This window comes from Verticillium nonalfalfae (genome assembly GCF_003724135.2).
Source record: "Verticillium nonalfalfae strain VnAa140/NRRL 66861 chromosome Unknown scaffold_1, whole genome shotgun sequence".
NCBI classification, from domain to species: domain Eukaryota; kingdom Fungi; phylum Ascomycota; class Sordariomycetes; order Glomerellales; family Plectosphaerellaceae; genus Verticillium; species Verticillium nonalfalfae.
In genome coordinates, this window is record NW_021167226.1 from 457,292 (window position 1) to 480,725 (window position 23,434).

Below are 23,434 nucleotides of genomic sequence, written 5' to 3' on the forward strand. Positions count from 1 at the left end.
GGCACAATAGCCCTGGCTATCCCCCCCCCCCCGGGCTCATGTACTAGTACAGTCAGTAGTTTCCGGAAGCAGGACCGGCGTGTGAGAGGTTGCCTTCTCGCCAACATGGGGGGCCTGCAGACGGTAGGTGTCTCTAGACAGCGTGGGGCTCCCTGTGATGGCGCCGGCTGGTTGGATCGCGGGAGCACATTTTCCTCTCGCCCTCGTTTTCTTTTCCTTCTCAGAACTGGGGTAGGCTAGCCTGACGAAAGAGCGGGGGGAAGGGTGCGGCATCCGAACGGCGTCGGGGCGGCGCGCGCGCGCGGGAGCGGTCAACGGGTACTGCGGCGGCGGCGGCGGTGACACTGGGTCGGTGTAAGGTGCTAGGCGGCTGCCTGCTCACTCGCGCCCCTGCGACCCCCCTCATTCCCCGTCAGGGCTTTCAGGGATGGGCGATTGGCGGCGGGAAAGCCGGGCTGTCATGGCGGTCATCGTGAAGTCATCTCCAAGGAAGAGCGGGGGATGGTTGAGCAGGGTAGGGAGGAGTGGGAAGAAACTGCAAGTTGACCGGTCGATCCTGAGACCTAGCGGTCACATAGCACTTGCGACGAGAGGACCCCTCCTATGGGGTCCAGGCCGGTCTCGGCCAGTGACTGTGACGATGGCGATGCAGTCTGTGTGAGTGAGTAGGCCGCTGCAGGCATCCGGATCTCCGGTTTGGGCACGGTGAGCAATGGTGCTCTGAGACAGGGACGAGGGTAGGTAGGCACAATCAAGCAAGGGGCCGCTCGTCCTGGCCATGTCAGTTGATGTGAGTCGTTTCTGTCTTTTTGGGGGGGCGTGTGGGTGTGGGCGTGGGTGTGGTCTGGAAATGGTCCTCGCGGATAACAGAGGAAGTAAGGAGGAAAAGATCAGAACAAGAAAAAAAAAACAGAAGGAGGGAGATGAGCTGACGAAGTGGCTGTTTGATGGACACCGAGGTGCCGGCGCGACTGGTGCTAGTAACAAGTTGTGTTGTGGGAAGACGTGATGTGCCAATATCTGAACCATTGGCGCTAAGGGGCGTTAGGTAGGTAGGTAATGAGAGGAAAAGCAAGCATTGGAGGGGAGGATCCTGTACTGTTCTAGCGGCTTTTGGCGCCTCATGGAACGGTTTGATGGACAGACGGGGAAAGCAGACCGGCCACCAAGCACATGGAGGCTGGTCAGGCCCATGTTGCGTGTCGTCATGATTGTGACGTTCACCAGAGATGATGAACTCGAGGTGCTTTGTGCGAACAATCAAGACGCGAAATATGGTGCATCGTCCAAGCAGGCACTACACCGCGAATTTCTACGACGGAGGGACGTAGTCGTGACATGTCGTTCCAGCTGTGGCTTGACTGTGGGTAAGGATGGGTCAAAGAGACCGTTGAGGCGGTGCATTTTCCTCCCCCTGTCATCTCTTCTTCTCTCTTCTATTGGTCCTGGGAGGTCTCTCGACCTCAGGCAGGTGCTCCCCCTTACCCTGCCTTACCTGCCTTAGGTAAGTACCTAAGCTGGGTAGCTCCTGCAGCTGCTGCAGATTTAGCGTCAGCTCCAGCAGCTCCGGGGCCCCTATACCCAATGTGCCGCGCTAGCCCTCACTTCAGCTCATCCTCCATCACCACCACCTCAACCACCGGTCGACTCGACCATCGCATAGCAACCCCCCCCTCCCGGATCAAAGAGTCCCGCGCATCACATAACAACACTGGAAGACATGGCCTAGACTTCTTCAAGCGGCAGCAGAAGACATTTCATCAGGGATCCTCATCCGTCCTACCATCGCTTGTCTCGCTTGGCATCAATTCCTTTTCGTTTGACACCCTGTCTGGATCATCATCAACATCACCACTACCACCATCACCGCCGCCACGCCACATCATTATTTATCTTTTGACACAACGTTCATCTTGACGTTCCTCTCGGGTTCCTCTCGGAGAATCAGAAATTTGTCCGCTGGCGTACATGACCCTATTGAAACACCAATCTGTCGCCTACCAGGGGGGCCTCTCGTTGCTTCTTCCATCCGGATTCTGGGTCTTAGCCCACCGCCCCTTTTCCTTGCCTTGGTCTGCATCTGCGACTGCGTCTGCGTCTGCATCTGCGTCAGGCTTCTGATTACTTTCTCGATCTTGGCCCGGCTAGCCCATTCGCTGTGATACGGTCGGATCACCAATCGCACTTCCCCCCACCTGGTCAGTTTCATTGCACCACCGCTGTCGCCCGCGCACCACGGCCCGCACCAGCCTCCGGGCGCCTTGCAGCATCAGCCCACACCTTTCAACGGTACATTGCGTTCTGGTACGACTGCCGCTCTTTCCTGAACTTGGAACCCGGAATCAGACGAGCAAACAATTTTGGGCCCACACCACTCGAGACTCAAGACGCCCTTCCCCGGAAGACGGAGGCCTCTCTCGTGACATTCGCCTATTGCATCGAGGACAAACATGACGGCTGCGGCACGGTCCAGTCGACTCCGCCCTGGCGGATACCAGCGTGTACCTGAATGGGAGTTGGGACAACGTCAAGGCCAGAGCCAGAATCCACGCCAGCAGCGGTATCAGGACACGCCCGCCGGTCCGAGCGACCAGTATACCGGCCGTCAGCTTCCAGAGAAGCCCCTGCCCGCCCTACCACCGCCGTCTGCACCCATGCTCATGAGCCCCGGCCCCGGGACAACTGTCGGCCTCGCCGGTCGCCGGCGCCCCGCCATGATCTTCTGGTGTGCCCTCGCTGGATGCCTCCTCGCCGGCCTCGTGCTCGAGCTCGCCTGGCACGGCACAAGGGCACCACCGCTTGGCCGGTTTGCCGAGTGCCTCAACGGTGGTGGCGGTGGCGTCAACAAGACATCGGCTGATGTACCGCAGTACTTCCAGACATCGCCGCAGCTGTGGGCCGGCCCGACTGCAACGGGGCGAGCCCCCTTCCTGGCGCAAACCCGTGTTGTGCCCACTGGAAGCTTCGTTCCCAACAGCCCGCTCCAGACAGCCATGCCGATCGAGGGCATGGCGACGCAGGATGAGGGCTTGTTCAGGTTGATGGGCTACCTTGCGCCCTATGAGCCCTCGCCCGGATTCGGCGTCGACGAGTATGGCCTACCGGAGGGTGCCGAGATTGTGCAGCTGCAAATGCTGTCGAGGCATGGTTCGCGGTATCCGACGCTGAACTCGAGCGTCACCGGCCTCGGTGACCGGCTCAAGGCCGCTGCGGGCAAGGTCAAAGCAAAAGGGGCACTTGAGTTCCTCAACCGCTGGACCTACGAGCTTGGTCATGAGATATTGGTACCAAAGGGACGATCAGAGTTATTCGAGTCTGGTGAGTGCCCTTCTGCTTGCCTCGCACCCCCAGGCGTTAGCCGTCGAGCTGATAGCGGCAGGTGTGTTGCATTCGTACATGTATTCACAGCTGTACAACACGAACAGCAAGATCATTGTTCGCACCACGGTAAGTCACACATCGGTGGTGTTTCGCCTGTCGTCATGGCTGACGGCCCAAGACCCAGGACCGTATGCTCAAGTCTGCTGAGTACTTTCTTGCGGGGTTCTTCGGGCTCGAGTGGTAAGTTGCCGGGTGGTAGTCCGACTTGAAGCCTCCGCTCACGCGAAAAGGACCAACAACGCAACGATCGAGGTAATCATCGAACAGAGTGGCTTCAATAACTCACTGGCTGGCTATCTCAATTGTCCCAACGCCTGGAAGCATCAAGTTGGGACCGAGGCTTCGCTGGACTGGCAGTCGCGCTACCTAGCGAACGGTCAGTTGACACTTTGCTCCAGAGCTTAATCGATACTGTTGCTGACAAGAATCAGCCACCACTCGCCTTCAAGGGCTTATCGAGGGATACGATTGGACCATTGAGGATACGTACGCTGCGCAGACAATGTGCCCATACGAGACGGTAAGTTCAGCATGTAAACACCGGCACGCGCGGACGCTGATCTATCTAGGTTGCCTACGGTTATAGCCGCTGGTGCGAGCTCTTCACCTACGAAGAATGGCTCGGCTTCTCCTACGCCGTGGACCTCGCCTTTTCAGGCAACAATATGTTCCACAACCCCACCGGTGTAAGTGCCTAAACATTTTACACCGCACTCTGCCCCTGCTGACTGGAATTTCAGCGTGCCGTCGGTCTCGGCTACCAGCAAGAAGTTATCGCCCGCCTCAAGAACCATACCCTTGGCTATTCCGGGTCCCAGATCAACACGACCCTCGATTCCTCGGAAGAGACCTTTCCCTTGAATCAGAGCCTTTACCTTGACTTCTCGCACGACACGAACATCGCCTCGATTCTCACGGCCTTCGGACTTACGCAATTCGCCGGCCCCCTTCCGCGCGATAAGCTGCCTGAGACGCACAATCTCACAGTCTCTCACCTGACGCCCTTTGCTGCGAGGCTCGATATTGAGATCATCCGTGCGCCTAAGCCCGTCAAGGCTGACCGCTCAGGATACGCTGATAAGGGTGGGGAGACAAAGTACGTGCACTTCGTGCTGAACCAGCGGACGGTACCGCTGGGTGTGAGCTTCGAGGACTGCGACGTGGGGCGTGTGGACGGATGGTGTGAGTTCGAGACGTTTTTGGAAGTACAAGACAAGATGGAGAAGTTGGCAGACTTTGATCGGGCCTGCTTTGGAGAGGTGCCGCAACGGCCGTTTGGCGAGGTGAATGATGGGAGGCCTGTATGAATGAAGGACCGCAAGAGAGTGGCCTAAATCGAGATGTGTATAAGGAGGAATAGACCCTGTATGCTATGATACGTGTTTGTATATACGAGGTTGCTTGGACGTGGCCTACCTATCTATTCCCTTGTATCGAGCCGTTTTCTTCTGCTGAGTTAACATACCATCGACGCCGTGCATTTTTATCTTTTAATAATTACGCCACAGGGACAACTGATTCGGGCTCGAGCATGAAGCTGAGGGGCCTGTGAACGGTTGTGTTCCAACTTCTGCAGACCTTGAGGTATTGATACGCATATCCCAGGGCGTGGCTTCATGCATGAAGCGTTTCCAGCCCTGAGGCGCTGGAGTCATGCAACGTAGGTGAAATGTTCAACCGCATCTCTTCTGGCCGGGTTCTGTCAGAATGCGTCTCTGAATGACGCTGTCGGGGATGCCATCAAGGCCAACTCGACGCTTCTGGCTGTATAGTCCCTGGAGGAGCCGCCCGTTGGGAACGCGGAGTTCTCCACCATGCAGTGGCCGCTGGGAGAATGACACGGACTCCCGAGATGTTTGTTGGTTTACATATTGAGAAGATTCCGTGCGTGGAGGCTGTGGTTCTCCGAGTAGGGTGTCTCGTTCTCGCTGCGGCGGACGAGGCCATACAGTGTTTGGCAACGATTACCTGGATGCTCCCTTCTGGGACACGCCCTGCCCTGTTGTAACGCGCCTCTGGAGCTCCGTTGGCAAGGACGTGCCATAGAGCGTTTCTCGAGAACGCCTTGTCTGTGGCTGCCTTGCCGATGGCGTGGCGGATGGGACGTTTGTGCGAACTGGGTGACAGCCTCATCATGCGCGGGTGGTCTAGCGACATCTTCCATGTTCGATCAACAGCTCGAGGATAGTCGTGTGCGAACACTCACCGAGACCATCAGAGGCTGTCGACGAACTTGAGTCCGACGACGTCGTGAAGAGGTGGTTGCGTGGACCTGCTGGCGTAAACGTAGAGATTGAGCATGGCTGATGTATGCTCCAAGGGCAATGCTTCACGAAGCCGAGGACGAAGCGCCAATGTGTCCTAGCTAGGCATTCTAGCGGCGGTGGTAAATCAGGAGCTGTTTGTGTCTACCAATCTCTGCCATGGTCGGAACGGTTCGAAGGCACGAGGCGGCTCCTATGGGAGATGGCAGCGAAGATGATCGAGCCGTTGTCATAGACGCTCAACTGCAAGTAAGCAATGCTTAGAATGGCCGTCATGCCTGCATGGCAAGCCTCCATGGAAGATGCCCTGGAGATGCAACGGCTGCGCACGTTGTGGGTCGTAGTACATCGTGTCATATCTAGGCGCATGGTGGCCGTCCAACCGGGGGACAACCTCACGATGCATCAGACTCAACACCATAACCCGGCCGCAACGTCGGCTTCATGACCTCATTTCACCACGGAGACGGAGTCATCCATCAAAAAGGAGACGCAGAAACAATTTCAGGGTCTAGGCGGGGCCCCAGCACCCCAGATCTCGTGCCAGGCGCCCCCCGTCCCAGTCCACCACTCACCACCCACGGCGTTACGAGACGTTTACGCGATGAAAACCCCCCCGACCTCACGAGACCCCCGACCGGTCCCTGATGCGGCTCAACACCTTCTTTCAACCTCGTCCATCCATCGACGTCTTGATTGACATCTTGTTCTTGACCCTGCATTCGCGGAATTCTTCACGCAACAGCAGTTGAAATAAGAAAACCCCATCCCCCGCCGTGTGACCCGAAAGACTCGCTGACGCCCGCAGAAACCCACGCCAAGTGGCCCCCTCTGCGCCCGCACGATCGCCATCAAAGCACCAAACACTACAGCCCCCCCCCCCCCCCACGAAATCCCAGCACCACAGGGCATCATCACTCGTTGCGCCCGCACGTCGGCACGTTCCCTAGGAACAAAAATAAAGAAGAAGAACTGCACGCCATGCAAACTGCGAGATGCGCCGCTGCACGATGGAAGCCAAGATCTGGGGCTCGAACCACACCATCGATCTCTTGGGGTGCGAGGCGAGCCGCTGCGCTCCTCTTTGCGGGGGGGCGACACAATGTCTATTCAGACGTCCGACTTATCATCCCAGCACCCGCGAGGCTGTTCGATCACACGCATCTCTTCGTCTCCGTCTGTCTCCTGTCGGAAACCAATATAGCACGGGCGGGACACATGTCAAGCCAGACCCCATTCACCGGCTGGGGCGCGAAGTGACCTGGGCCTTTGTAGCCTCACAACCCTTTCTCTCTCTCCCTCTCCCTCTCTCTATCTCACTCCTCTACTGGTGGGCGCACTTTTTCCTTTCTGTCTGCCTTATCTTCTCCGTCTGCCAGCTTGCTGCTCAATTTGCCCACCAGCTGCTGTTCATGAGCCCACGGCGCGACGCCACCCCTTTCTCGATTCCTCAGCTTTCCCTTCGATCGGGGAACATGCCCCCTTGCCCATCTGTCGACACGACCTCAGCCCGAAACTCTCTGGCCCCCCCCTACTCCCCTACTCCCCTACTCGCGGCGAAACGAGCCACTCATCGCGCACGTCGTTATCTCGCGCGCGCGGGGGGCCCGGTGCGAGTCGCGTGGCGCTGTCCCATCACACACACACAGCCTAAACCAACTGCGTCATTCCCACAAATCCCAGCCCATGTTCAGCTCGCGTCCTGCGTCGCCCGATTGGTGTGGCTGTTTGTAGCCTGCCACCAAAGTTTGATGGCAAATCTCGGCTGCGTATCACTGCGTGCTCACTCGCAAGGGGGAGGGCGACGGCACTCAGTTCCATGTCACTCAGTCAATCAAGCAATGAACGAATCCGCCAAGTGTGATGATGAATGTTCAGTATTCGACTTGTAAAGTCGTGGGTATTGATACATCGCGCGCTCTCAAAGGAATATTCTATCTTGTGGGTTCGGCTCGATGGGAAAACCCCCCCGCCTGCCCGTTCAAATGACCGGAAATGCAAATAAAAAGTGTACCAGTGTATCTGGTGTTATCCCGAAATTTCCATACGAGGAAAGAGAGAAAAAAGAAAAACGCCTCAACCCCTTTGCTGCCCCTGCTCCAACCGTCCCGTCGCTGGTTGTGGCCAGCTTAGACGGCAGCCGTCTTCTCGCTCTTTGTCTCAGCCTCCGAGTCAGCAGGCGCAGCCTTGACCTCGGGTTCTGGTGAGCTGGGGTTCGAGTTGCGGTCGGCCATGACCTGGTGCTCCTCGATGCCGTGCTGGGGCACGAAGCGAACACCCTCGCCTGCGGGCTCGGTCTGGTGGGGGGTCCAGGCAAGGAAGTCACGGCGGACCTCGACGTAGTCGTACGAGAACTCGCCATGCTGGTCGTCATCCATGCCGAGGAGCTCGGCCTCCTCAGAGGCGCGGAGCTTGAGACCAGGGACCATGTCAATGGCCTTGGCGATGAGGGCCGAGACGACGAACGAGTAGGCAGAGGCGGCGACGATGAAAGCAATCTGGATGTACATCTGCTTCCAGTTGCCGTCAATCCAGCCACCCTGGATGCCGTTGTTGACACCGTCGAGGCCGATGATGTACTCGGTAGCGAAGAAGGCGTTGAAGATGAGGCCGACAATGCCACCGATGCCGTGCTCAGCGAAGACATCGAGCGAGTCGTCAATCTTGAGGATGAACTTGACCTTGGTGCCGAAGTTGCATGCGACACCGGCAACGACACCGAGGATGATGGAAGCCCAGGGAGGGATAAAGCCGGAGCAGGGAGTGGCGGCAACAAGACCGGAGATGGTGCCTGAGCACCAGCCGACGAGGGACCACTTCTTGGCAAGGCGGTAATCAAGCAGGCACCAAGCCATGGCGGCGAACATGGCAGTCAGGCACGAGTTCCACGAAGCCATGACGGCACGGAGGTTGGCGCCAAAGGCAGAACCACCGTTGAAGCCGAGCCAGCCGAACCATAGGAAGACGGTGCCGAGGGTGATGAGCGAGATGTTGTGAGGGCGGAAGTTCAGCATCATCTTCTCGTTGCGGCGGCCGAGGACCCAGGAGTAAGCGAGAGCGGACATGCCGGAGCCAATCTCGACGGGGCCACCACCGGCGTAGTCGAGAACGCCGTAGTTGAAAGCCCAGCCGTTGACGTTCCAGACCCAGCAGGCTAGGGGGCAGTAGACGAGGGTGGCCCAGAAGAAGATGAAGACCATGCAGGGAATGACGCGACCGCGCTCGGCAGTGGCACCGGCGGTCAGGGCGGCGGTGACGGCGAGGAACATCATTTGGTAGAAAGAGTAGAGAAGCGCGGGGACCAGAGGCGAGCCGGGCGAGGGCTGTCCGAGGGTGTTCTTGAGTCCAAAGTGGCGCATGTTACCGATGAAACCGTTGGTGGCGGTCTCGCTGAAGGCGAGGGTGTAACCCCAGAAGTACCATTGGAAAACACAAACGGAGAAGGTCATCATGGCGACCCAGAGCTGCGAGAGAGCCGACTTGCGACGGGCGAGACCCGAGTAGAGGAAAGCGATACCGGGAATCATCATGAGGACCATGCAAGCGGAGACGAGAATATAGGCCTGGTCGCCGCTCTGATACCACTGGTTAAGGTTCTCGGTGACTGTTGGGCGAACTTGGTTAGTGGTGTCGTGAGTAGATCACAGTTGGGGCCTCAGCGTACCGGAATCACCGCCAGTGTCGGGATTGGTGCCATTGAACTCCGTGGGAGCTCCCACCCAACTGTACGACATGATGGGCTGTGTCGTGTGTGAGAGATGTCAAAGGACAAGGTGTGTCGATGAAGGGAAAAGGTGGTCGAGGGTTCGACTGTCGGAAGGGTGTGTGAGTCTTTGTCGGGTGCAGAGACAAGAGACTTCTATGGGTGGAAGTGGGTATCACCAGAGACGGATGGAGTCGAGACTGGAGAGCGAGAAACCTTTCGAGACGGGACAGCGAGGAGGGATGGACGCAAGAGATATATATGAACCAGATGCGGTGGTAGGGGAGGGGCCCATTAGCAGCGCGGGTCTGGGGAAAAGATAGAGAAGACCCAGAGATAGTAAGACCCCAAACGGACCTTGCCTGCGACGGAGCGTCGTATCTCTCAGTCGAGCATCCCATCCCGTCGACCCATCCCATTCATGACGCCGGCGCCGGTGCTGGCGTTGATCCCTGGCTGATAAGAACAGCCATGATGGGGGGGGTGGTACATTGTACGGGGGCACACGGAGGTGGATGCGTGTGTAGGGGCCAGGGTGTGAGAAACGAGAGATCCGGAAGTGCATGCGTGTGGGAGGGTCTTGCAGACGAGAAGGGCAAGGGGCGCGCCAGAAGGGTCGCGGATTTTGCTCGCAGGTGTATAATAGAGTTGACCGACCAGAAATGATAGATAGCAGCTGGAAGGCATGTGAGTGGTGGAGAGGGAAGGGGGGTGTGGCCTTGATCCTGCCAAGGGGGGGTGCCGCTCGGGAGCCTGGAAGCTGGGACCGGGTGCGTTAGGAGGAGATGGGAGAAAAAAGAATGGCAGCGACACTGAAGCATAGGGACAAGGCTAGGAAGGAGCGTACTGTACAAAGAGAAGCAGGCGCCCTCGACTCGTGCCGGCTGGGCAGGCTCGCTTCAGCAGGGGTCTGCCCCACTTGGGTATCGGTACGTAGGTACCAAGTACAGCAAAGAAGCACGGTCCCAGCAAGCAGGCACGCCTCCCACGCACTTTCCTGTGTGCGGGACTCGGCAGGGGTCCTGCCTGCTTTACTTACTGCTCCCGCTTCCTGCTCCCGCTTCGATGCTGCATCTCACCAAATCACCCGTTGTCATGATGCTCATTCTCATGATAGTGGTCCACCAACCAGGACCCCCAACTCCCAAGTGGATGTCATCCCTCCAGTCTGATGCGCCGGTACATCGACTCGCCTACCTTAACCAAGCACCCGGGCGAATGCCGCTTCGTGATGCAACAGACTGCCTCCACCCCTTCTTGTCGAATTATTCCGGGGTTAGAGAAGGACAGGTCGGGCTGACGGCAATCCATGGTATCGTGGGATAGTCAAGGTGGGGTGGGACTTGTTCCCCGGAGCCCAATGCCATGGGTTGCAAACGGTCAGCGCCAGCGGAATTCCAGCCTCACCTCATCCAGCACCTAAAAGAAGCAACCCAGGTACTACCGCTATCCATCCTGAACACCAGCCTGGAATGGAAGGCAGCATCATGGCCATGTTGTGCGCCCACGCACGCAGCCATGTGAAACCAGCCAGCCCATTCACCATCGGCATCAGCAGCTCAGGTTATCGGTGCCCTATTCCTCCTATACATATACATCGCTAGGAAAAAGACGGCACCTGCGCTGGTCGTTAATTGCTGTCGCCAAGACGTCTCGAGATCAACTACCTCAAGGAATTGGCCAGCAAAGCCTGATCGAACCACGCCCGGGCGCCATGCTTGACATTTAATGAGGCAGTGTGAAGATAAGAGAAATCATCCAGTCAATCACAGACACCACCATACACGTCAATCGAGTATCAATCGAACCCCCCCGTTGGCCAGCCATTCAGCTGACTCACCAAAATCCACCACGTCTCACTGGTCGCGCTTGACCGGAGTCCAGAATCTGGACGTAATGCTATCACAGCATGCGAACTACCCCCCTGGTCCGCTTTCACCAGTACAGGGCTCACGCTCGTCCCCATTTCAGTCTTCCCAGGGATGGCCATGCTCCTTCAAGCACCTCAAATTCCCCCATTGTCCAGCTGTCATGACATTCTCGCCTCGTCACGCTTCGAATCGAATCTGGCGATAACGCGAATTACGCTTGGAAGGGGGGTTCCTGTGGGATTTCCTCTGTCGCGAGAGCCTTCGACTGGACGACAAGAGTTGAACCACCCACTCGACAATGCTTCTTCGCAATGCCCAGCCTGCCCAGCATTCAGCTTCGACCAATGGTCGCAGTCTTGGTGCTGATCTACCGTTCCTGACAGGACCTTTTTACATCTCATCAACAAATCGCCACGACTCATCAACTATACTGTAGCGAACTCTGTAGCGGCGGCAGACAGGCGAATAGCAGCGACATCGGATCTCCGTCATCTGAAGAAGTCTACTTCGTCTCATCGGACAGTGAACACACCACTCGCGATCTGCCAACTTATTATGTTGGGCCCTCCGCTGTCGCTCACCCACGCGTTTGGGAGGCGCCCATCTCATTCTGTTACGCAACAGTTTGTTATTGTCCTGACAAAAGGGCAATCTTCGGCCGAGCTGCCAGCCAATGCGGTGCCTCCCTTCTTGGCTCCATCCACTCCAGGAAAGCTTAGCCCTCAAGGAGGGAGACACGGGTCGATCGCTCAGTACAGGGGGGGCATGTGTCTTCGGCTGTGCAGTGGGCTGCCGATGCCCAATGGAGCCCTCCGATTTGAAGACTGACGTTATTCAAGATTCGATTCCCTTGATAGTGTCTTGTAGGCTCGTGCTGGTTGTTCCGAAGAACCTGCCATCTCGGTCTGAGCAGCTTGCTGATCGACTTGGCGATTGACGCAGTGTCCGTCATAAGAGGGCGTCTGACCGCTGCGAAAACCCTCGCCTTCGGCCACGGATGACTGAGCGTTGAATGGCGAATTGCAATCCCGTCTAGACTTCGTAGTGTTTTCGCCCTATCGACACCCTGAACATCCCAACTCCAAGATCGAACGACCTCAAATACCTGCACCCCGGCTTCTTGGAGCCGCCTCTGTATCGTCCTGCGTTTGACATGGAAAACGCGCCTCCCGCCTTGCATCGCAGAGCCCCTCAAATTTTCCACCTTGTCATCGTGCGCCGCGCCCTTCTCGCCCCATGTGTCCCGTTCGCCCCAACTGCCCCCGGTTCCCAAACCGGCGGTCCCGTCGACAGCGTTAGCCTTATCTCACGCCCGAGCCAGCGGTCCCGCCACACCCACTCCCTTCGAGCTGTTCTAGGCAGGTTTGTCAAATGTGCTTGTCACCTCTTGCTGCCCAGCTGCTTGGATGCTTCCGACTCTCTCCGAGGTCGAGGCTTTCCCCTTCTGGAAGGTTTCGATTTTGCGCGTCACCAAATGGACACGCTTCTGAATCGGTCGAATGATAGGTGTTTTGGGGGGAGATGGACCGATGAGCGAAAAAGGGCAGCATGTGATCGCGCGTCATTTTCCCGAACACGGTGACCGCACAATCCTCCTTCCTTCCTGCCCATTGCCGTTGCTCTTGAAGGTGGCTTGGAAACATGCCAGATACTTCTACATAAGCTGCATCGCGCGACCCATGCTTTTGAGTACTCTGAGCAACGATTCATCTCGGATGCAGTCGACGCGGTTCTGTGTGCGACGGCCGTGTGCATCAACGTACGCGACTGTCAAATCGGTTCGATCCGCGCCCTTCCACCTCTGAATAAGTGTGATACAACGTGTGTTGCTAAGTGCCCTCCCTGATTAAGTTCGCGTAGAAGAACTCAAAGCTTGGATCGTATACGTGGCGGACGACACGGACGTTGGTCATCGTGGCTACTCGACAGCATAAATTGTAGAGCCTAGTGAACGAGACATGGGCAGGTTATCTGTTTACATGTGATGAAGCTGCAGGCACTGCGCCATGCGAGGTCTGCCACTCTTCTAATGTTTCTGGTGGTCAGGTGACATGCACGAAGAGATGAGCCCATTGATGTGCATTATGGAGCTGAATTGCATCAATCAGCCTCCTGGAAATCGGCGGAAGTTGTTCAAACGATGCGCAGATCCGCCGTCCTGTCGCAAGAAAAGGCTTCTTGACTAGCAATTCTGTGACCCTGATTCCTTGTCATGTTCTCGCCCTTCATCTACTCGTCCTGCGAATGCGTCATCCTAGTTAGGCCGCAATAAATAGAGGCTTAGACCGAGCTTCCAGGAATTAAGTTCAATATCCCTTACTGCCCTTTTTTCCGACCGCTAAGGTTGCTTGTTCCAAGGCGAATGTCGTATCGTGGATCTTGGCAATGTAACAGGTCTGCGGACGAAGAGCCTTGAAGCCCACACATCCACCACCTCTGAGAAAAGACTGGCATCACCACTCCTCTTAGGCGGAACAGCCTTCTCCCTTTTACGAGTACCAGCGACTGTCTCGGTGATAAAGCTCTTTTGCCAGCTCTTCACCGCTGGTGCTCAACCGAATACATCGGAGCTTTCCGACGCCTTGGAATGCCGAGCGTACGGCCAATGTGCCCGAGCTGTGCGCCTGAACTCTCATCTCTGCATCGGCTGGATAGCATCAACTGTATTTAATGGAACCTTACGTGAATAAGGAATGATAGTCCATTTATATCCTTGCCGCACGTAACAGACACGTCTGCTTTCGTCTGTTTGAAAAACGAATGGTTGAATAAGAGACAAGAACCAGCACGTCTAGTCCTGGTCATCGACTACGGGCTGACCCAGTATGCCGACACTGTCCTGTTTTCCGTCAAAACGGCTTTGGGGCTCGTGCCGCGGGCAGCACGTATCGCTTGCTGCGGCTTCGTGGTGGTGGTGTGGTGCGCAGCACTACATAGCTCACGGCCACTGACGTCGGCGACGCTCAAGAACGTGGTTGACCAATTGCTCGAATCTGGCATCAAAATGGATATTCCTTCGAAACACGATGACTCAGTGCTCATACTGGATCCTGAGAGGCTTCGAACCCGGTCACATTTTCCTACAGCTGTCATGGGGAGAAAGTATCCTGAGACACGGTACCAGGGGGCATGTCAGGCAGTTTTTTGCATCAACGACCAGTCGAGGGGCGGGGAACGCGCTCGAATCCTTGTACGCACCTCTCTGTATTCAGTTCTGGTGGAGAGGACTCGGTATTTCCTTGATTGTTGTGAGCAGAACATGGCCCGTGTGATACAGGACGAGGTCATGTTGAACTCCAATGAATATATTGACCCATCGACACCAAGCCCCAGAGCACCACCAGGGCACAGAGGAGCGCAGGCCAGTGACCACGGGGTGCACACCGCCCCAGGAATCATTTCCTTACTTTGCGCAACAGCCCTAGACGAGCTTGGGGAGGGGACATCGGCTCGTCAACGAAAGAGAGTCGTGAGTTCGAAACGTCAAACACCGCAAGCCCGCAGGACGTGAAGACAAAGTTCTAGTACGTGCCACCAGCGCAATATTCACATGCAAGGCATAGAGGTCCACAGTCATCCACAAAGGATCGAAGAAATTCATTAATCTGGGTATCTTCTCGTCATAACCTCGTTGCGTCGTCAAGCGACGGCGTGGACGTACTGAACCTAAGAGCGCTGTTTTCCAGCCCCGCCCATAGCACAATGCTGAAACCAAAACACAACCCAAAATCTCATGCGACGCCAATGCATCAATAGGGGGCGAGTTGATTGTCGAATCCACCCACGTTGAGACCACGAACGCCGAACCACGGGGTCGAGAGTGGCCCCGAACGAACCCGTCCTCCGAGACCAGGGCGCTCAAACGATCTCGAGCCTATAATCGTCGTTCCGGCTGAGCTCATACGATAGAATGGTGTGGTCTCTGTAGTGCAGCATGAGTCTATATCGTCTCGACCCCGGCCCGGCTGTGGTCTTGCCCTCTGGTCGCGCCAACAGCATACCCTCCGCGCCACCCTCCTGCACAGGCCCGACGGCGATGCCGTAAAGCGGCCTCGCGGGCCTGCGTCCGGCGTCCTCGTCCGTCTGCGTCGGCAGGACCCAGTCGACGCGGAATCCGTGGCGAGTGGACCAATCCGTTCCCTGGGGTGCGTGGCCCTTGCGCTCGTCGGCAAAGTTGACGCCGCGGTCGCCCGTCGTGGGCGTCAGTAGGACGACCTGCCCGACTGCCGATCCCACGATGACGAGTGACAGCTCTGGAACGCGTAGCAGCATGTTCAGACGTGCCATGTGGCGGAATACGGGGTGGTGTGGTTGAGCGCTCGTGACAGCGCGGCAGATGACGGCGCGGTGCGGGGTGGACAGGCGACGCATCTCAATGTCGGTCGTGTAAGTGCGTAGTAGGCACGCACGGCTCGTGATATCCCTCAGAGTGGCGGGGTCCTGGGGCGTCGTGTTGCGGTTGACCTCAAGGCTGCGCCGGAGAAATGTGGCCTTGTGGTGGAAAGAGGACTGAAAGGCATAGACTTTGCCTGTATGTGGCAGGTAAAGCATGTCAAGCCAGAAGTTCTGGACGGTGTGCAGCTTCTGCGACGGCAGGCGACGACCGTTAATGGTGCCTTGGAATAGGATCTTGGGCTGAGCTGCGACACTTTCCAGCATCTGCGGATGAAGAGGTACGGCGCCTGTCAGTGGAGGGCTGATTTGTGGCGCGAATTCGGCTAGATCTATCGTGCTGCTCCCTGAGAGTTCCCAGGGCCAGACGAGCCCGCTGCCGTTGGAGTCAAGGGCGTCCTCCATATCGTCGTATTCTTCGCTCCCGTCACTCGCCAAAGAGAGGGGCGTGTCGGGAGGCTCAAGCGGTGCACCACCGTCCACATCGTGTTCGCTGTACAAGTTCATTCCAATCGGGTCTCCAACCAGGCCAGCCTCGCTGCCTTCGTCGTCGTCGTCGTCGTCATCTTCTTCTTCTTCCTCGTCATCGTCTTCGTCACCGTCATCGTCGTCTTCGTGCTCAGATGTACTGTCATCCAGACCAAGGCCGACTCCCTGACCAAAGATGGCCGCTATCAACTGGTTGGGAGGGTTCATGTTCAGAAGCGTAGCAGGAAGCTGCAGCCCATGAATCGGGCTATCGCGGACATGATTGAGGCTCTCTGATATGTCTATCACGCTCGTATGCGCAAAGCCCGGTGCTGTCCGAATCTCGTATTCGACAGTCGTAGGCTTTTTGGTGCCGAACGCATCACTCGACGTCGTCGCGCGCATTGCACCTGTGAGAGGTACGACCATGACACCCCAGCCGCTACGACGAGTGCGTCAGTACCAAAGAATACACGCTGACTTGAGATGCACGAATGCCTTGCTTACCCCTGTGGCACTCTGATCATGTTCGCACTGCCCTGGTCGCTATGTGCGATCCGATACGGAGCAGTGCAGGGCTTCCAGATGTCGAGAATCCAGGTGTTGCCGTAGATGTCTACCGCGCACACCTTCTCGGCGAGCCCGTTCTTGTCATCCCAGAAAGAAACGTTGGGGATGTTGTGTCCCTCCTCCCCCAGAAGCAGGACGATGCGCCAGTTGCGCTTGCGGCCCGCCACCAGCGCGACGGGAAAGTCGTGCTTGTGTCCCTTCTTGGCTCCCCCCGGCTGCTTTGAAAGACCAAAGGCGAACACGGTCACCTCGCGTCGGTTGGAGCTGACGGCTATGAGCCGAGATTCCTGGTGAACAGCGACGCCCCAGGCCGAGGAGCCGACGTTTTCGCGAAAGAACGGCAACGGGATCGGGGCCGCCTTGGCCGCGCTGGCAGCGGCGCCGGGTGGTCGAACATGAAGGACGTATTCGGCAATGTGTTTGGTATAATATGCGATAACCGACCCGTCGTCAAACACGAGGAGGACAATCTCCTGGTGACCGAGGAATCCCGTTGTAATGGCGTTGGCCTGGTGAGAGAAGCGGCGGTCCATGGTGCCGCCCACGTACTCGGACATTCGGTCGGGACCCGTCGCGAGGATGAGGTCGGCATCTTCGGGGATCGTCTGCCGTGGCACATCACGAGGGCGGTAGACGAAGAGGCGGTTCTCGTAGGCGACAAAGTAGAGCTGAGGAGAAGCATGTTAGTCGGGGTCGAACGTAGTGCGCAGCGCAGAGCAGGGTAGTGGCGGGGTCCCTACGTTGTATTTTTGCGACAAGGCTGTTAGGTTGTTGCGGTAGTAGGGCATCCGCGGCACTCTCCTCTCAGGAGCGACAGGTTCGCCATTGACGCTGGCAGGCGGACCGCCCGTGTAGAACTGGCCTGTCGGTACGCCGTTCGTGAGGTCGTGCTGGACGGTGCCGTTCGAAGACTGGTGGAAGTCACTGTCTCGTTCTCGTACGACGTCGATCACATCTGGACCAAACTGTGTACATCGGGAAGGTGTCAGTATGGCATTTCGCACAGAGGACCTGCAGAATGCTCACGCGTGCTGTCGCCGTCTGCACCTGGCATTTGCCCACGGTTACTTCGCGGAACGGACGGTAGGCCATCGTCTCCTACGAGAACCAAAGGCGCAGTCGGCCTCGTCGGACATAGATGCTGTTGCCGGGTGTTTGTGTGCTTGAGAGCGCTGTTGCCGCACAGAATTGCGAAGAGGGGCCTGGAAGAAGCGAGAGCAGCAAGAACGGGGTTTGCATGGGTCGGTGCGCCGGCGTCCTGTCGAGTTGCAAACAGAGGTCAACGACCTAGTCGGTCATCATGGGATGTTTCCCACGAGTGGATGAATCGAAGAACAGCCGCGCGGGCGCCGCTGATGCTCGAGGGGTCAGCCCCACTCCTCTGCTGTATCGATAAGCCTCGCCGCGGCATGACGTTCCGTAGCGTCAGGGTGCTCAGCACTATTTCCGTGATGCAACACAATGGATTTCGTGGCACGAGAATAGTGGTGTAGAAAGATCACGGCAGGCGAAGGGATTCAAAATGAAGCCAGCATCCTATCGCTTTTCATAGGTAGCAAGACAAAATAAACCTCACTAACTAGCTGTCCAATCCTCATGTCCAAGCTGTCCAGAACGCCATATCCAGGGTGCCTGCGATTCGTAAACCTGATCGTCATTACCATACCCCCTCATAATTCATTGTGTCCCTCAGAAGTGCCTTGCTTCATCATTTCCGCCATGTCTTTCATGCGGTAGTCGAGCACTGGAGTCCTCCAATCATCCCCGACCAGCGCATACGTTTCCGTCGTGTTCGCCTTTGGCTTCCTCGGGTTGATGGCCCAGTAGCCAAAGTCGGCGTCGACGACCTTGAGATAGCGCACGAGGTTCTGCCAGTAGTTGGCGTCGCCCATGCTCGGGTCCCTCGGCGCCCCGAACTCCCCGACCCAGACGGGCGCCTTGTCGCCCTCGACGAGATAGCCCCAGTTCTCCCGCATGGCGTGGACGAACGAGGCGTACCCCCTCTTGGCGAACCGCCCCTCGAGACTGCCCCAGCCGGACCAAGCATACACGTGCGCCGAGTACACGACCCTACCCGGCACGTCGAGCCTCACGGGCCGCTCAGCCACGCCGCGGAGGTCGTTGCCCGACTCGGTCCCGCCAACGACGATGAGCCAGTCGGAGTTCATCTTGAGCAGCCTGTTGCCAGCCCTCTCGGCGGCGGCGGTCCACTTGCTCCATGGCATGGTGCCCCAGACGCCGCGCACCTCGTTCCGCAGGTCGGCGCCGATGACGAGCGGGTTGTCCACGAACCGCACCATGACGGTCTCCCAATTCCGGATCCAGCCCTCCTCCGTCTGGCGCACGCGGCACAGCGGCCCCAAGTGATCGTTCGCCCACCCGGCATCGCAAGGATCGGCGCCGCAGCACCACGTTGCGTGCGTGATGTGGTTGTTGACCACGACGGCGAGCCCCGCGTCCGTGAGGGCCGTCGTCACGGCCTCGAAGATGTCGAGGGCGCGCTTGCCCGCGAGGTCCGGGTTCGCGGCCACGACGCGCGCGTCGACGACGGGGTTGGCCGTCACGATTTCGTCGGCGTAGGGGAGCCTCACGCTGTTGAAGCCGAGGGCGCGGATGGTGGCGGCAATGTCGCGGCGGTGGCGGATGTCGAGGCCGCCGGGCACGAAGAGCTCGTCGGAGGCGCCGTACCAGTTGACCGAGAGGAGCTTGAAGCGGCGGCCCTGGGCGTCGACAATGCTGCGGCCCCTCGTGGCCAGGGGAAGCTGGTACGTAGTGATGTCGTCTTTGGCGGGGAGCGGTGTCAGCGGGACCTCGGCGAAGAGGCGGGATGCTGGGTCGGGGACCCAAGGAACATTGATGGTGGTTTCTGCGCGCCAGAGATAGTGGATGTAAGATCCGATCAGCAGGAGGGAGATCACGAGAAACATATTGCGTCGGAGAAACCTCGCAATTTGCCCTACGACGCAGGCTGTGTTGCGTGCCAATCGACGAGCAAGTGGTGATACGTGATATCGCAGTGTCGTGGAAGGATGTCGAGCAGAGGAGGGCGTTGGTAGGTGTAGGTGAATTGGGCCCAGACCGTGTGTGCCATACTCCGTTGGCGTTTCTGAAGGGATGAATGCAAAGTCGTCGTCGTTGTCGTCGTTATCGCGGTCAAAGGCAGAGCACCTCGTCGACGGTTGTTCAACGTCGTCAAGCCGGGTCCCGAGTCTGGTGTTCCCAAAGCTTCTCTTGGCTCGAAGAGCCCGGGTCCAACTCCACGCTCTGACCCTAGTAGTGGCCTGGTCGGGGCTGCAGCTGCCGCCCACAGCGGGTGACATGGTTCCTGGTCACACTGAGGTCCCCCCGCCCACAGCCGTCTGTGCTGTGGCAAGGGAATATCCAGAGCACGTGGTGCCAAATTGTTCCTGTCACGCACGATTCAGGCCAGCCAGGGCAGCAGCCAGGGCAGGAATCAGGGGCCGGCGTCACAGCCGGGAAGCGGCACTTCGGTCGTGCCTGCAACCTGCTCCGTAGCAGGGTCGACGTTTCCTCGAGAGAGAAAATAGAGAGGGAGAGAGAGAGAGACGGAAGGAAGCGAGGGCGGAGGGGAGATGGGCCTCTGCAGCGTCTCAAGACCTTCACTCAAGACACCGAGTAAGGAGATGCAGGCGCCAGGACCGTCAAAAGATCGACAAAGCAGCGCGTGTTTTGTCTGTCTCGAGTGCGTCGCCTCAGCAGAACTAGACTTATGTTTCCTCGGTACCCTCCTTCAGACTAGATGCGTAGGTAGTACATGGTAGGCACGGCCGGGGGCCCGACATGAAAAGAAGAAATGAAGGAGAAGATCAACTCGCAGCGAATGCACCCATCTGAGTCGCGTGTTTCCTTCTTTAAATCAAATACCGGACGCTGATCCCACGCACCGAGCCAGCTTTCCGTGGGGGGGGGGGGGGGGGGCGGCGCGCTGTCAGACAATGCAGCCCGCAACTATGTCGTCCTCCGAGCGTGCCGAGCCTAATCGTGGTGATGCGGGCGAGCCGCCTTGCTCTTCAACATCCGCCCCTTCCGGGGGCGCTCTGCTGCTGTCCTGTCAAGTGCGAGACCCCTCGCCCGACGACATCCGCCCACCCAGACCCGCTCTCCCGCGACGTCGAAAGCTTAATGTGAGGGAGCCACCGACGACCTCTTTTTGGAGCGTTCAACATCAACATTGCTGCACAGCATTGCTATATCAGTGGTCCCAATTGAAATCGTTGACACTCTTCTTATTCACTGGCCGTCCCCACCTGCTGTCGAGAGCAACACCTTAGTGACGACATTAGGGCTTCGCAAGCTTGCCCATCCGCTCCTTTCACCGAACTATACAGTAGTGGTATCTCGAGGACGTAGCCTTGTGTGTTCCTCCTCGACAAATTCCCAACAAGTGATGAATGAAAAAAAAAACCCCCGAGACGCCGGCGCTGATCCTACATCGCATTCGTCACCGTATATGATTGGCTCGAATCATGGCCATTCTGCCCCTTGGCTCCCCCCTCTGCCTGCCCGCCCCAAGTCGATATGAACATGGCGTGTGTCCGCCTATGGTGTAAATGATGGTACTTGTAAGCCAATATATAATGGAAGGGCACGTGTGTGCACTGAGCGATCGTGGCTCGTAAATATAATACTCCTTCTACCCCTTGTGTTGAGTCCGAGGCGCCTGAGGCTTTTCATTCGTGTATTTTCGTTTTCTTTCTTTTTTTCTTTCAATCGTACTGATTCGTTGAGATTCAGATTCTGTTCATCCCCAGCGGGTTCATGTCCTCGAATCCCTCGGGGCTGTGCCGCCTTTCAGGACGCACATGCGTTGGCCTCATCTCCCAGCCGTCATTGGCAGGCGGGCTTCGTGGTGGCCGTGGGCTCGAGAACGACCGTTCAGGTGCGTGGTATCGTGCAGTCTGTCCGAAGTAATCGGGCGTTCTGCGGCCGCTCGGTGGGCTGGCAGGTGTTTTGACTGGGTCAATCGGTGTTACCGCAGCGCTCGAATCAACAGAGAGCATCTCGTACGCACGAGTATCTTTCTTGGCATCCTGCCGGGCGTCCACGGAAACGAATTCCTTCTTGCTGTCACCGCGGAACGACCTGAAGAGGTCAACCCAGCCGGTGACCATGGACCATCGTCCGAGGAGGATGAGCAACCAAATTCCGTTGATCTGCACAGAAATGTTAGTGGCGTTCGTACTGGTTCGCCATTGCAAGTGGGCTCTTACCGCGAGAAGGATCAGCACTGCCGTGATGGTAGCTTCATTTACGACGAGAGGTTTTGCCAAATCCAGACACTTGTTTTTATCGCCGCTGGAACCGAAGAGGCAGAGGATCCAAGGTTCCGCAATGGTCTTGTCCTCACGTACAGCTTGCACCGTGACGTCCTGGAAAACAAAGATGACGGAGAAGAAGATGACATCGCAGATAATGATGAGCACAATCGTGATGCCTCTCCACTGTAGTGCAATGACGCGGCGCACACGTCGGTATGCTTGGCGCGGGGTCATGGTGCGCGCACTAGGGGCATACTGCGGCAGGCTTGATCCTTCGGTGGAAGCGCTGTTGTCGGCCAAAGAAGCTAGGTAGACTTTGATACAGTAGCCAAACGTGGCGAATTGTATGATGACCGTCAGGCCGGCAAAGACCAACAGAGGAATCCAAAATGTGGCCAGACTATTCTCGTGGTTGATGTGGCAAGTCGCACCGAATCGGAAAGAAACTCCGCTGAAGAGGAGGGCAACGAGAAGCGCAATGGCGGGGAAGCCCCAGCCGGTGGCCTGAGAGATGAGCATGAAGTTCCGGCCGACGACGGCCTGCCAGCAGATCTGTAGGTGGAGAGACACGGCTCGCAAGAAAACCCACATGACGCCGGCGAATCCGCCCAGCAGGAGGAAAGATCCGGAAGCGCCACAGACGCCGCTGGTGTGCATGTTGTGGGGCGTGATATCGTTGATACATTCTTGTGGCTGGGCCGCCAGAGGAATGACAAAGCCCATCTGGAACGGTTTCGAGTTAACATCTTGTGGCCTGGCATTGTTAAAGGGGAAAAAAGAAGAGAGGAAGACTCACGTTCATGAGCATGACGGCACAGACGAGACTAATGCTCAGATAATGCCGGCTCGTCTTGTCGACGGGCAGAAACGCCCACGACAAGAGTAGGAAGAGGCAACACAGGACGCTGGCGACACATATCCAGTTCGCAACTGCTGTCAAGGTCTCAAAATAGTCAGGATATACCCATTCTGTCATGGGGCATGGCAGACAGCACGTCAGAGTCTCGGTGATGTTCTGGCAAAGCCGGCCATCGATATCTAAAGGAACGGTATCAGTTGGCCGCGCTAGAACTGCATCATGGCATCACTTACGCCCTTTGTCGGGGGGGAATCCAGCTGCGGAGATGAACGGCTTGGGGCAGCCAGACCCCAGGAGGCTGTTGGACATTGTTGTGGATGATGGTGAAAATAGGTATAATGTTTACTCCGAAGCAAAGAATAAGGCGGTCCTTGGACGATTGATGCCGTATTCAAGAGTATCAGGCGGCGCCGGTGCAGTTGTGTACGAGGCCGAGACTGGTTGTAGCGGGTGTACTGCTGTGAAAGTAAAGGTACGTGACGTGCCAAGGCGCAACGCTGCGCGTGTGGGAATGGTGGAGAGCCGCGGATTGGAAACGGTGAACAGTGTCAGAAATCCTCCATCAAGGACAGTTTCTCATTCGCACTGATGAGGGACTGGATCACGGTGGCCGTGCTTGGGACGAGCCGATATAAGTCGTCTGGCTG

The 23,434-nt window shown here is 57.4% G+C and overlaps 5 protein-coding genes across 5 annotated transcripts; 1 reads left to right on the top strand and 4 right to left on the bottom strand.

Moving 5' to 3' along the window:
• Positions 1-2,450: 2,450 nt before the first annotated feature.
• On the top strand, positions 2,451-4,688 carry D7B24_000145 (uncharacterized protein; the record flags this gene model as incomplete). Its single annotated transcript, XM_028634407.1, has 7 exons — positions 2,451-3,318; positions 3,380-3,447; positions 3,506-3,561; positions 3,612-3,757; positions 3,807-3,901; positions 3,951-4,067; positions 4,122-4,688. The coding sequence occupies 7 exons, from the start codon at positions 2,451-2,453 to the stop codon at positions 4,686-4,688; spliced, it is 1,917 nt and encodes a 638-aa protein (XP_028499447.1).
• A 3,086-nt stretch (positions 4,689-7,774) lies between these two features.
• On the bottom strand, positions 7,775-9,379 carry D7B24_000146 (uncharacterized protein; the record flags this gene model as incomplete). The annotated part of the gene is made up of 2 exons (XM_028634408.1): positions 7,775-9,249; positions 9,310-9,379. 2 exons carry the CDS (start codon positions 9,377-9,379, stop codon positions 7,775-7,777), a joined length of 1,545 nt encoding a protein of 514 aa, XP_028499448.1.
• A 5,698-nt stretch (positions 9,380-15,077) lies between these two features.
• Positions 15,078-17,741, bottom strand: D7B24_000147 (uncharacterized protein; the record flags this gene model as incomplete). Its single annotated transcript, XM_028634409.1, has 4 exons — positions 15,078-16,521; positions 16,587-17,317; positions 17,390-17,614; positions 17,676-17,741. The coding sequence occupies 4 exons, from the start codon at positions 17,739-17,741 to the stop codon at positions 15,078-15,080; spliced, it is 2,466 nt and encodes an 821-aa protein (XP_028499449.1).
• A 578-nt stretch (positions 17,742-18,319) lies between these two features.
• Positions 18,320-19,576, bottom strand: D7B24_000148 (uncharacterized protein; the record flags this gene model as incomplete). Its single annotated transcript, XM_028634410.1, has 1 exon — positions 18,320-19,576. The coding sequence occupies one exon, from the start codon at positions 19,574-19,576 to the stop codon at positions 18,320-18,322; it is 1,257 nt and encodes a 418-aa protein (XP_028499450.1).
• Positions 19,577-21,400: 1,824 nt separating this feature from the next.
• On the bottom strand, positions 21,401-23,096 carry D7B24_000149 (uncharacterized protein; the record flags this gene model as incomplete). Its single annotated transcript, XM_028634411.1, has 4 exons — positions 21,401-21,823; positions 21,881-22,651; positions 22,725-22,966; positions 23,021-23,096. The coding sequence occupies 4 exons, from the start codon at positions 23,094-23,096 to the stop codon at positions 21,401-21,403; spliced, it is 1,512 nt and encodes a 503-aa protein (XP_028499451.1).
• Between the last annotated feature and the right edge of the window lie 338 nt (positions 23,097-23,434).